Source organism: Parasteatoda tepidariorum, chromosome 3 (genome assembly GCF_043381705.1).
Source record: "Parasteatoda tepidariorum isolate YZ-2023 chromosome 3, CAS_Ptep_4.0, whole genome shotgun sequence".
Classification (NCBI taxonomy): Eukaryota; Metazoa; Arthropoda; class Arachnida; order Araneae; family Theridiidae; genus Parasteatoda; species Parasteatoda tepidariorum.
The window spans coordinates 56045243-56059416 of record NC_092206.1 but is presented as its reverse complement, the minus strand read 5'-3'; the positions used below and the strand labels follow the sequence as shown (position 1 = coordinate 56059416).

The following is a 14174-nucleotide window of genomic DNA, read 5'->3' as shown; positions in this document are numbered from 1 at the left end:
GGCCAGGATAGCCTGGTTAATAGGGCACTGGACCCATGTCCCAGAGGTCGTGGGTTCGATCCCCGCCCCGTGTAGTAAATGGTGATTGATAACTGTTAAATCTGACGTCACAAAGTCCTCCACGTTCCCACAACAAATCATACCTCTGGGGGTACCTATCCAAGAGTTTCCTTGTCTTCTGGATTAGGTTCAGGCCACGTAGTTGAACAGTAATAGTCGCAAACCCAAACTTTAGTCGGCTGTTCAACGATGGTTATAAAATATAAAATAAAATATATTAATCAAACCTTAATATGGCAAACTTAGAAGGAGAAAGTAAAAAATTCAAGACAATAAAAATCTTAATATTTTTGACAAAGTATTAACTGTGTTAGCATTTTAGTGTAATACTAACTTATTCTGTTATTTATATGACGTTAACCTCTTTGTTAGTAAATGTTTCAAGCGACTTCTTTTTAATCATAGCATTCTTGTTTAGATTATAATGACAAGAAATGGTTAATAAAATTAATCAAGCAAACTCTTTGAATTACAGTGTATTTGTTGAAAATATTTTTAATTATACATAGATATTAATAGAAAAATTTTTGTTTAGCATAAATATTTTGTAAAATTGTTGGCTAACGAGTATGTTTCTAATATCAAAATAATAAATTCTTTGGAAAATGATTTTTTTTTTGGGATAGTAAAAAATGCGTGTTATCAAAGTTTGCAATAGTATTGTTTAATTGTTATTTTTCCTTTAATTTTATGAAATGCCTCCTTTTCACCCTGAAAGCTCACAATGGAATTCGGGTTCATGTGAAATTTGTCTTTTTTTACTATGCATAATGTTTAAATTTTTAATTTTCATAATTTTAATGTTATTTTTTTCATTGATATTTGTTGCAGTAGTACCTAGATTATTGGAATTGGGTCCAAAATTATTTTCGTTAATTAAAATATTTGAATTATTAGAGATAACATCATTTATAAATCTATTTTATCCAAGCTTTTTTTTTTTTTTAACTATAGTGCTATTTTGCATTTGAACTTCGCTTTAGTTTGTGCATTTAATAAATGTCCAGTTTTAGACTACAATTACATTAGTCTATTGTTCTACAATTTTTGTATTTTTATCAGATAAGAATTTAAAATTTATGATGCTAACATTGCTGTTCTAAATGCAAAGCTGCTTCTGTGTTCTAACAGGTTTAAAACTTCTCATATTGTACTTGATTCTAGGCATTTTAATAATGTTTTTATATAAAGATATCATAATATACGATTAAGGTTTTACTACAAGTAGAATAATTAGTGCTCAAAATTTTATTCGCCTCTTTAAAATGCAATTTTTCATTTTTCCATATCAGCAACCAGTTTCATAATCAATGTCAAGAGGAGTGGTTACAGTTTAATAATTGTTTTAGCTGTAAATTAAATTGTAGGATTTTGGAAGTACAAATCTGTTAAGTCATACAAAATACAGTTAAATTTCGATTATCTGAACCTCTTTAACCCGAATGTTTCTGTCAACCAAAGTGAGTTCAAACATAAATTTTTTTCTTGATTTTGAAAATAGGCTGTCATAATTCAGTTATACATTATAATGTGTGACTACATGGAATTAATCATTTTATGTGAATTATAAATGAACGTTTTTTTGCATTGTTTTTTATTATTAATGGGAGAATTACAATTTCATTGTTTTATTTGCTTTTACATGATTACTTATGTTGTTTAATTTGACCAAGAGTTTCCACTTCTGTTAAAAAGACATGAGTCATAGTAATTGTGAAAATAAAAATGCAAATAAAAGCAAGAGAAAATCTTAGAAACCTTGCTGAGAAATTCAAATTTGTGAAATCAATATCAATGATTAATGAAAACATTTAACGATTTAGATGTTGCATTGATAAATGTTTTTGTTAAGAAAAGGAGTAAAAAAACCTAATCCGTTCAAATAGTGCAAGTGAATTTTAAAATATTGTTATTATGCCTTTTTCAAAAAAAAAAAAAGAAAAGAAATTTATTAAATGTTTTAATAAAAATTAAATTTTAATACAGTGTAACACTATTATTTAAAAGTTTGTTTTCGAGTTCATTGATGAAAATTGATTAAAAAAACAATGTTCCCACTATAATCCAAGGATTTCGATTATCCAATGTAGGTCTGTTTTTCTCGCATTAAAAAATGATTAACGCGAGGAGTTTGCGCACTCTATTAATCAATTTTAAAATGCACGAATGTCTCAAACTTTGGAAAAAATTTCTTTTTCTGCCATTTTGAATAAATTCCGTCATTTTGAAAAAGACATGAGAACAAGTGTTGAGAAAAAAAATTAGTCCTTTATTATAAGTTGTTTAAAGTTAGCTCCCTCATCGACAATTTGCAGCAATTTGTAAAAGTTGAAGTCTGTAAAAACTATGCTGGAAGACCTAACAAGAAGTATGAACATGGAAACAACTTCAACGAACTTCACTATTCATTAACAGAAATAATTGAAAAGCCTATGCTGGCAGATGTAGTGTATAGGAAAGTGTGAGCATAATGCTACAAATTTAATTAGTGATTCCGAATAGTTCAGCATCTGTTGAAATGTCATTTAGCACCGAAAACCGAATTAAACCAAAATATTGCAACTGATTGCCTGATGAGTATTTGAGCAACCTAATGAGAATAGCTGGTGAAAAAGTAGATAAAGAACATTTTCCACATGATGATGCATCAAAAATATTCAATGGTTAAGAAATTAGAAGGTGTTAAAAATGTATTATAATTAAAGAAATATTTTTTTCCAAGTCTATTCGTGTCTTTTTAATTTTTAGAAATCTCACTTAACTTTTTGAAATCTCACCCTGTTTTTCAGAAAGGGTNGCTAACAAAAAAGTATTTTTTTGGCGTCAGATCTACGTCAACTTTCCGCTGACGCCCAGATAAGGCGTTAGTTCTAAGAAACCAGGCCTTGAGCTAACAAACCAGTATTTTGTTGGCGTCAGCGTGACGTTGACGTCCCGCTGACGCCCAGATAAGGCGCTTGTCCTAAGAAACCAGACCTTTAGACTACAATTACATTAGTCTATTGTTCTACAATTTTTGTATTTTGATCAGATAAAAATCTAAAATTTACGATGCTAACATTGCTGTTCTAAGTGCAAAGCTGCTTCTGTGTTTAAACAGGTTTAAAACTTCTCATATTGTAGTTGATTCTATGCATTTTAATAATGTTTTTATATAAAGATATCATGATGCACAATTAAGGTTTTACAACAAATAGAATAATTAGTGCCCAGCATTTTATTCACCTCTTTAAAATGCAATTTTTTGTGTTTCCATGGCTACACACAGCCTCATAATCAATGGCAAGAGAAGTGGTTACAGTTTAATAATTGTTTTAGCTGTGAATTAAATTGCATAATTTTAGAAGTACAAATCTGTTAAGTCATACAAAATACAGTTAAATTCCGATTATCGAACCTCTTTAACCTGAATGTTTCTGTCAACTGAAGCAGGTTCAAACATACATTTTTTTCTTGATTTTGAAAATAGGCTGTCATAATTCAGTTATACATTATAATGTGTGACTACTTGGAATTAATCATTTTATGTGAATTATAAATGAACGTTTTGTTGTCTTTAAAAACTATTTGCATTGTTTTTTTAATAATTAATGGGAGAGTTACAATTTCATAGTTTTATTTGCTTTTACATGATAACTTGTGTTGTTTAATTTGACCAAGAGTTTCCACTGCTGTTAAAAAGACTTGAGTCATTGTAATTGTAAATAAAAAATTTAAAATAAAAGTGCAAATAAAAGCAAGAGAAAATCTTAGAAAGCTTACAGAGAAATTCAAATTTATGAAATCAATATCAATGATTAATGAAAACATTATCTATTATGATGCTGCATTGATAAATGTTTTTTTAAAAAACGGAGTAAAAAAAGCATAATTATCTGTTCAAATAGTGCAAGTGGATTTGAAAATGTTGTTATTATGCATTTTCAAAAAAAGAAGAAAAAAAAATATTAAATGTTTTAATAAAAATTAAATTTTAATACAGTATAGCACTGTTATTTAAAAGTTTGTTTTTGAGTTCATTGATGAAAATTAATTAAAAAAACAATGTTACCTCTATAATCCAAAGATTTCTATTATCCAATGTAGGTCTGTTTCCAATTGCTGCAGATAATTGAAGATCATATGTATTTCTATTTTTCATCTAATATTTTAATCATAAGGTTATATATAGTTGTTTTATAAAACATTTAGATGCAAAAAAATATTTAATGAATAGTTTTTTTTTTCTATTTGCAGGGCATTATTGATAATATTTTGAAAAAGAAGTTGTTGTTCTTAGAGACTCAAGATTCTGGAGAAACCAGCTTAGCTTTGTCGAATTATGTTAAAGTAAGCTACAAATTCTTTTTTTACATTGTATATTATTTGTTTTATCTAGAAACATATTCTGTTAAACTAAATTAACACACATTCGTCTGCACGACAAAAATTTGTAATTTCTCCACCAGTTACCTGTAACTAAATGAAAAAAATTCAGCATTTGCACGTTGCAATAAATAATTATCAAAAAATGTCAACATTTGTTCAATGACCAATGACCGTGCAGATATTGTCAGATTGATCTATGTAATATTTTTATGTCTTATTTTGCATCATTATTCCTTTTATTAGGTCCTTCAGGGTGATTATGAAGTCTAAATATTTTGGTGATACCACTACGTATTTATAATAGATACTGGGACAAAATGGTGATTAATAAAGAACAGCTATTGTTTGTGCTTTCCGAATCAGCCTGACACAAAATCAAATCAAAGGGCTTGTAAAACTATTGTAATTAGCCATGCATTTTTCAATGGTTAAACTTATGATTAAAATTGTTACAGAGATAGGTAGTTAAGAGGTTTCCAGATTTTCCACCAGATAACAGTTTAATGAAACATTTTATACTGACTATACAGAAACATCTTATGAACTACATGATATATTGTTTTCCCCCCATCAAAAACCCTTTCTTAACCTATTTTAAAGTGTGATTTGTTGTTGCATTGTCCCAAGTCCTTATAGTGTGGGTATCAGAAATTTAATTGCAACACATGTATATTTTACAAATATGCATTTTCAAATGTCCATATGGATGTACTTTTATCTTAGAATGTTAGAAATTTGACTGTCCATTGTGTTTATATTATTGAAGCTCGCAACTTCATTTTTGATCTTACAGTTGATGTTTCTCAAAATGTTTAATAAAGTTACAGAAAATATATTTATCAGAAAATTAAAACAACTTCATAGTTGTTTATTAATATAAGTATTGCATTTATTGAAATGTGATTTTATATCATATTTCGCCATTCATGTTTTTTCTTTGATTTAAAATATAGTTTTTTTTTAGTTTAGTTTGTATGTATAGGGTCAATAATGGTTTCATTCTTAAACATATATAAATACTGCTCAAATTAAAATTATTAAAATTATATTGTTGCAATATTCTTTACAATTTAAATATATATCAAATTTTTCCAATTGTTTTTTGTAAAATACTATTTCAATAAACTTACATAGTTTGGGTAAGAAAAACCATGCATATTGTTTAATATATTTCAATATTAGTTTTATTTACATCAGCCAATTACTTACTATACTTTATTTGGAAATAACTGTTTAAAGGTACAATATCAAGATGTAAATATAACTCAATAGTTTAAAATTTTTTTGGAAGAACATGCTTTAACTACCCATAAAAATTAGTAAATAATTCTGACTTGGGAACCTCATCTAATTTAGAGGAAATGAATAATAGATACTACAACATTGAAAGCCTATACTTCTCTTTCTAAGACTCAGCCTCCTTTAAATAAGTTTTATATAACTATTTTTTTGGATGTTTTTTATGTACCTGGGCAGTTCTTTGGAAACAACTGAAAGACTCTGTAGTAGTAAAAATTTAGAAATAAAGGTATTAAATATTGATAAGTAATTATTAAAAAAAAACCCAACTAAATCCTATACTATGCAGCTACAGCTGCTTTGCGTCTGATTCGTTTAATGGTCAATTTTTCCCCAACAGTCTGTCCTGTCCTGTATGTCTGTTTCTAAGTAATATTTTTCAAATTTTAACTAAAATTAATTTATGTCTTAAAATTTGTTTTAGCTTTTGTGTCAGTTTTTATTATCTATTTGTAATTGTGCATTATTACAGATTCATAAAATATTTTTCAGCTAAATTCTATAGACTTACTTTCATTTTTGTTTAGGGATTAGTCTATGATAATTTTGTATGATTCTTTCAAAAGCAAAATATTTAGCTTTTTTGTTCTGCACGTACTTCCACAGGTACATAAAACTTTGCCCTTACAAAAAAGTGTGTAACTTATCAAAGTTGTGAAACAAAAATTTTGTACTATATTGTTCTATAATTTCTATATATTATTGATCTTCAGAACAGGATTTTGGTTGCACATGCACTTTAATTAAAAAAAGACAAAAACATTTCTTAGTATTTTGGTTAAATTAGGATATCACACAAATACAACTGTGTGGACTAAAGAAAGTTTAGTATTATCAAAACTTATATGTTTTTAATTGAAATATTATGCAAAAAACGTAGAATTAAACATTTCCATGAATGTCAGGTTAATTTATCTTTAAAATTTTGTTTTCTTAAAGGCTTGTGAAAATGGAAGAGGAGCTGTTTTATTGTCTGTGGCCAGAGGAAAAGTTTCAGAAGGAGTTGATTTTGGTTTGTTACATACTATGTATTTTAAATCTAAGTATGTATTTAACTTTTTTACATTATTTTCAAGAGTAATTTTTTTTTATTGTTTTATTTCAATTTAGATCATCACCTTGGAAGATGTGTGATCATGTTTGGAATACCTTTTGTCTATACCCAAAGTAGAATTTTAAAGGTATTTTATCAATATAACATTAATTGTATTGAGAAAAAAATATAAAGATTATTTTGAAATGAATAGCTGATTTATGATATGTTTATTTTTTAGGCACGCCTTGAATATTTAAGAGATCAATTTCAAATAAGAGAAAGTGATTTCTTAACTTTTGATGCTTTAAGACATGCTTCTCAATGTGTGGGACGAGCCATAAGAGGAAAAACTGATTATGGTATCATGATATTTGCAGACAAGGTATTTTTTATCTAAAAAATATTTTCTTTTCACTTTTTAAATTGTAATTTTTCTTGTTCTAACAGTCTGGAAAAGGTTGAGGATCATAAAAAAATATCAAGTAAAATTTTATTTTTATGAAGCTGAAAATACACTTTAGTCCATTAGATATTTTATTAAAAAATATTAAAATCAATTTATATTAACGTCTTGCTTTATTTTAAAATAAAATATGAAAAAAATTATTAAAAAAGTTATAAAGTAACAATTTGTTTGTAATAAGAATAAACTTAAAAGAAATAAATTTTGAAAAAATTATTTAAAAACCTTATTTATATACCTAACAATATTCTGAAGATTGTTTTTGAATTTAATTAATGGTTAGTAAGTTTCTTTTGTTTGATCTATTCCTCTCCAATGATCTGATTTTCTAAATTTTGCCTAAATATTCAAGTTGAACACAAATAGTTCATGCATATTTCAATTTTTACTAAGTAAATGATTTACATATTCTTTTCTCTAAGTTAATGTTTAAAAAAACCCTAAGAATTCGAGCAATATAACCTGAAAAGCCTAATAATTCTGATCAGACTTTAATTTATAACTTTGAAAATATAGAACATAAGAATCAAACACAACACACTATATTACAGACTGCTTTAGGAAATTGTTTCAATATATGTTAAATATTAACAGATTTCTAATCATCAAGCATTCCTTAACTTCTTTAAATTGCTTTATGAGGAAAAATAGTAGGAAAAGGGAATTATTCTGAAAAACTTTTAATCTAATGACCAGATTATTATGCACTAGGACTCTATCTTAATTATGCCAATTAAGTAGTGCAGACAATATTTTAAGTCCCAAAAACGTATTTTCTCTGAATAAACATACCTTTTTTTTCAAAGATTTTAGATTTTTGACCCTCAAACTACTGGGCCTGTATTTGCAGTCTAGAAATTAAGGGTGTCAACTTTTGACCTTTTACCTACCTAATTTATTAGGTTCTAATAATTTAGGCAAGTAAAAGGTCAAAAGTTTACACCCTTAATATTTTTTTCTCTTTTTGTATATTTTGCCTTATCTTGGGAACTTTTGAAGAGAACCAAAAAGTTTTTGTATACAATTATTTGAATTCATTTTCTAAAAAATCATGCAAAAAAATTTTTTTGATAATTTTTTGTTTTGTTTAATAATGGTCAAAAAAAAATTTGAATTGTAAGGTATAAAAATTTTTATAATATTTTAAAAGTACTTTCAAATGGCAAGATACAAAATGTGAGTTTTTAAAAAAAAATTTGATCTCTTAAAGAGCTATTTGATCGATTTCATTTAAACATTGCAAAATTCTGTACACTTTACAATTCAAAGTTTTTTTACTGTTAAATGAAATATAATAACTAATTATTAAAAATTATTTTTATTGAAATTATCTTTGGATTAACGCACACAAATTTTATAATTGTGTACAAAATCTTCTCGATTCGCATCAAAAATTCCCAAGATATGGTTACTTACACAAAAAGAAAGTAAATTTAACTTTAAGGGGTTTATACATTTGACCATTTTTCCTGGCCAAACTATTAGGATCATATTTCAGTGGTTTATCTAATAAGTGGACCAGATAGTGGTTTATTGAGAGGGTCATGAGTCATTCGTCACAGAAAAGTATGCTCTTTAGAGAAAGTGCATTCTCATATCTGATTTTGTTACTTTAAATATGATTATTAATTAGTGTATACAATATTTTAAGTTAGGCCCTCCAACCATTGAAATAGAGTCCAAGTATGTGATAAACTTATCATTAGATCAAAAGTTGTATGGTGCACAAAAAAAGAGGGAATAATCTAATTCCTTCAGGCAAAAGAGGCATTTTTTATGCATCCTTTGAAATTGTACTTGCTATATTTCAATCTCTACATTTGAACGGTGTCTGAATTTATATTTTGTTCTAATAATGATTACTTGTCATTGGTACAAATAAGTACTAATTTATAAATTTATAGTTTTGTTTTGACTAAAGATTTGTATATATTTTTGCAATAGCTATATACAGTGCAGAACCTCTTATCCGGAAATCAGAAAACCGGAAAACCAGATAACCGTAATGAAATTTAGAACCGGAAATTAATTTTCTTCCATTAAAAAAATTTATTTTTTCTTGTAAGATTTTGAGCCCATTTTGTTATTTAGAGCGTACGGCGTATCGAGTTGACGAAAGAACTGATTTAGAGGACGGATCAAAAGCCGTTTGTAGACGAATCTCACATAAGCACAAAAGGCTTATATATGTTATTAATGTTAATAATAACATTAATAACATATATAAGCCTGTATATATTTTTTATTTCATAATTTCTTTCCTTATTTAAACTTATGTGTATTATTATTTATAATTTTTTATTATTCCTTAAACTATTTCAAAAGAATTTTTTAGTTTAGTTTTCTAAACATTAAAAAACGGCATTTTGTAGCGATTCAGAAAACCGGAAAAAATCAGTTATCCGGAATCGCGATGGTCCCGATCGTTCCGGATAATCGGTTCCCTACTGTATATTGAATTTAATGCAATAATGTAAGTAACAGATTTTGTTTTTGTTTTGTAGAGATTTTCACGTGCTGATAAATATGGGAAGCTTCCAAAATGGATTCAGGAATATTTGTCTGAGTCACTTCATAATTTGTCTATCGAAGAGGCTGTTCAAATTGCTAAGCGATTTTTAAGACAGATGGCACAACCCTTTACAAGAGTAATTACATATTTATCTAATTCTAAAAGAACTTTCTTTTGTAGAAATACGACACATTTTATTATTAATTTTTCTTTTTACGTGTTTATAAAATTATAAATTAATTTAATTTTAAGTTTTAATATCTGTGTGTTGTAGCAAAAATATTAAAAGACTTAGAATGCAATAACAAAATTGTGGGTTAATTATTTTTGGGGGTGTAAAAAAATAAAAGTTCATAAAGCTCAAGTTGTGAGTTTTACAATAAATTCATCAAACCAAATGTAGTTAAATTTATTAAAATTCATCAAATGGCTTGGTCATGTCTGTAGATATTAGAGATGAGATAGTCTCAGCTAGAGTCCTGGCTCAAGTTAATTTACTGAAAAAATATTACGGGTTAGAATTTATAATTAAAGTTTCCTACACTTTTTTACAACTTCTAAACCGTTTGTTTCCAGAATTAAGTATAAAAGATATAAAATTTATGAGGTATAAAATTTTTAGTGATCTTGCTGTTTTTGTTCGGTGCTTTTGCTTTATGAGGCTAGCACTAATTGTGAAATGACTTTTATTTAGCTTAATATTTTGATTTTTATTTTTAATATTTGTTTTAGTTATCTTAGAGTTTTAACTTTATTCAGTTTTTCTCTCCGCTTTTTTCTTTTTCAGATTTGTAACTGAAAAGTTTTTAATTTACTGACTTTCTTGTTCAGATATCGAAGGCAGACTCCTTTATTTAATGTTTATCTCAGGCTCTAAGCAAACCTATATATTTCTGTCGGGTTTGGATTAAAATTTTTTGGGTTCGGACCACCAAAAGCAAACCTGAGCTTATCAATCATAGTTCAAATAATAAAAACACTATAAAAAAAAAACTTTTCGCAAACTAGTATTTAAGAAAAAGAGGTAGACCACATACAAGATGGTTAAATAATGTGGAAAAGTTTCTAAGAAGTGAAGGAGTCAATAAATGAAGAGTCTGATAGATCAGGATGTATTAAGCTGCTTGTGACTGTCATGACTGTAGTGCTGGTAGTAGAAGAAAAATTATTTATTTCACATTTTTTTTTAAAGTTCTGGAATTTATGATTTATTATATTGGTTTTCAATTTGATAATTAATTAGAGCTAATTAAAAAAGTTATAAGCAGATATAAAAACCTACTTTCTCTGAATAAACTAATCAGGTTTTGATTCATGACTATTAAAATATGTTTTCAATAGTTGAGACAAAAGGGCAGGTGAAAGATTTTGCTTTTCAATGTTAATTTCACATTTTGCTTAGAGTTAGAATGCTTGTTTATGCAAACAAGAATTTTTAAGAATTATTAGTTACTTTTGATTATTCAATGGTTGAATTGTAAAATGTGCAATTTTTTTAATATCATTTTGAACTGTGTTATTTTAAACCACAAAATTTGAAGGAAATCTGGTTAACGGTTCTGATCAATAAAAATTTAAAACTTTTTTGAAATTTTATAAATCAGGAAATACTTGAACAATTTCAATCAAGTTTTGGTTTTTTCTTTGTCATGTGAAGTGATGTAAAAATTTGCATACTTCATGCAAACTTTTTCTATCTTTATGAGGTTTAAATAATTATTAAAATTTTCTTGCATAGTTTTAAAATTGTATAAATAAGTTTTAAAATTGAGTGCAAGACTTTCTTCGTTTGGTTGAAAAACTTCCCGAGTTCTCGCAAAGTAAGCAAAATGTGAGATTAATTTTCATTAATGGAAAAACATTTTTATCATTTCACAAACATTAATATTTTTTATCATTAACTAGCATGACCAATATAACTTTTACCTTAGATTTTTGTTTTATTTGTTCAAGGGCAGACTAAATTTTATTTAATTGCATTAAAACTAATTTATTTAATTGCATTTTTACCTGACTTAATATTGTATAGTGTATCTACACTGGCTTGTGCTTTATTGGTAAGAAATTAATTTTAAAAAAAATGACAGTTGCTCAAAAAATATTAGAAAATGTCCTCAACGGTAAATTTAGTTATTAGAAAAGGTATCAGACTTACCAACACCTTCAGCTTTATGCTTTAGATTTTCGTGCTTGCAGAATTCTTGTTCTTATAAGATTTTGACCATCACATACACTATATGAATAATTAAGAGATACATATAAAATGTTGGAAAAGCAAGCAATATTATCTTTAGGTGATAGCGAAAGTTTCACAACATTTGCTTACTTAATTATTAATTAACTACCACTTTAATACTTCGGAGAGCTAGAATTTCTGGGTTGGCAGTTCTGAACAGTGTTGCCTTATTTTAGAAAATATTTTTTTAAAATCAAAAATAATTAAGATAATTAAAGTTGTTTTACTTAAAAATAACAATAGGTCAGAAAAAATAAGAAAAAACACAACTTTTAAAACGTTGCAAAATTGAATTTGCATTTTAAAAACATTGAGAAACAACCAAAAACATAGTTCGATAATCAATATTATAAATGTTAGTTAAAATTTGTGTACATGATAAATTTTCAATTATGTGCACATGGCCTTTTTAAATCACAAATTTGTTTTTATGGCATTTCTTGCTAAGTGTTTACAAGGTTCTAAGAATTTTGTGCTAACTCACAACCTTAGGTTTAAACAGATTTCACCAACATTTTAGATTTGCCATTTTCTGTGCTATTTAAATTATCCCAGTGTACTTTATCAACCTGGACGATTATAAATCTTTTGTAGCTTTTGTTGGAACTTTGACTGTTTCCATTTTTGTATCAAAATCTGCAATATGTGATAGTTTTATGAAGTTAGTATTTTCTTACTTTTTTTTCTTTCTTAATTTGCAGGAAGATCAACTTGGTATATCCCTTTTAACTCTTGAACAGCTGGAGTCTGAAGAAACAAAAAGAAAAATTGAATCAAGAGTACAATTGTTGTAAATATTGTATATTATTATTTTATATGTATTAAAGTTTTTATTTTAATAATTGCAGTTGATCAAAATATCTCAACATTTTTTGAGTTATAATAGGAGACAATAATGTAGTCTCTATTCCAGGAATACACAACCATTTTCGGGCAGTGAGCCATAATATCTACAAAATATAGTGTTAGAGGCCGAAATTAACATAATACTATAATTAAAAAAATGCTGAAAATAATTACATTCTGTTTGAAAGTAATATGAATGAATCACAAATGTATAACTATGAATAAAGATAATAAAAATAATGTAATAAACAGAGGACTTATATAGACTTATTAGATTACACAGCAAATTATGGTAAATTTATAAGCATGCAACAAAACTAATTACAAGGTAACTTAAGTTTACACATATCAAAGTTAACTTCCACTATTATTCAGGGAAACCTAATTTGTTTTGGATTTGTACAGTATCAAATTAATGCGATGCCTGTGAAAAATATTTATTTTACTGTAACTATTTTGAAATTACAATTCAATTTTATTTATCCTATCAATTTATGAAATGTTTTATTAATTTCTTTTAGTTTATTTGTAAAAACTTCATACGTATTTACATTTCACTACAAACTCCAAACCTATTGCATAAATAGACCTTTCATAATGAAACAGTCACATTCTGATACTTGAAGACTGTAAACTAGACTGGTGTAAGTAATTAAGAGAATTTGCAGACCTGGTCGATTATCTCTACAACTATTGGACCGATTTTAATGAAATTTGATTGTTGTTATAAGGATTTGGAAATAATTTTAAACAACTGGAATGTGTTGCAAACATCACGGAGGAGGTCCATGTACGACTCCTGCAAAAGATAGGCATACAGTGCTATTGACAAAAAGGAACTGTCACAGTACAGCCAGTTAGGTAGCAAATAAATTTCATGCTGTTACTGGCAAACGAATCTACCGAAAAACTAGCCAGACGATTGCATGCAGGAGGACAATAAGCTCGTCGACCAGTTGTGTGCTTACCATTCTCCAGATGTCACCGTAACGCCCGTTTGCAATGCTGTCTTCAGAGTCGCAGTTGGAGCGAAGAGGACTGGGCTTGCGTACTATTCTCAGATGAGAGAAGATTAAGTCTCTCGTCTATAAGTCTATCGGTATAGTTTCTTAAAATGATTTGAAAAATTTTGATCTCTTCAAGAGGAAATAGAAATACGAAATTCTCGTTCTTAACTGCTCCAAAAGCGCAACTATCCGAAATCAATTAAAATTTTCACGGCAAACTGCTCCACAAAATTTTAAAATTCATGACAAATTTAAGTACATTAGCTACTTTGTTTCCAATGATTGAATTTTCCACTAATACATTAAATTCTTCAAAATTCAATTCTAATTGCTACTTTAAAAGTCTG

General features: G+C 27.3%; 1 protein-coding gene across 3 annotated transcripts in view; it reads left to right on the top strand.

Moving 5' to 3' along the window:
* LOC107449808 (general transcription and DNA repair factor IIH helicase subunit Xpd) overlaps positions 1-12816 on the top strand; it is a 363770-nt gene extending 350954 nt beyond the window's left edge. For all 3 annotated transcript variants that reach the window (XM_071178668.1, XM_071178667.1, XM_043048316.2), the window contains exons 19-24: positions 4297-4389; positions 6667-6739; positions 6838-6908; positions 7002-7145; positions 9731-9874; positions 12676-12816. In XM_071178668.1, coding sequence (XP_071034769.1) covers positions 4297-4389; positions 6667-6739; positions 6838-6908; positions 7002-7145; positions 9731-9874; positions 12676-12768 — 618 coding nt within the window. In that variant the 3' untranslated portion in view covers positions 12769-12816. The remainder of the gene's footprint in view (positions 1-4296; positions 4390-6666; positions 6740-6837; positions 6909-7001; positions 7146-9730; positions 9875-12675) is intronic.
* Positions 12817-14174: the final 1358 nt, after the last annotated feature.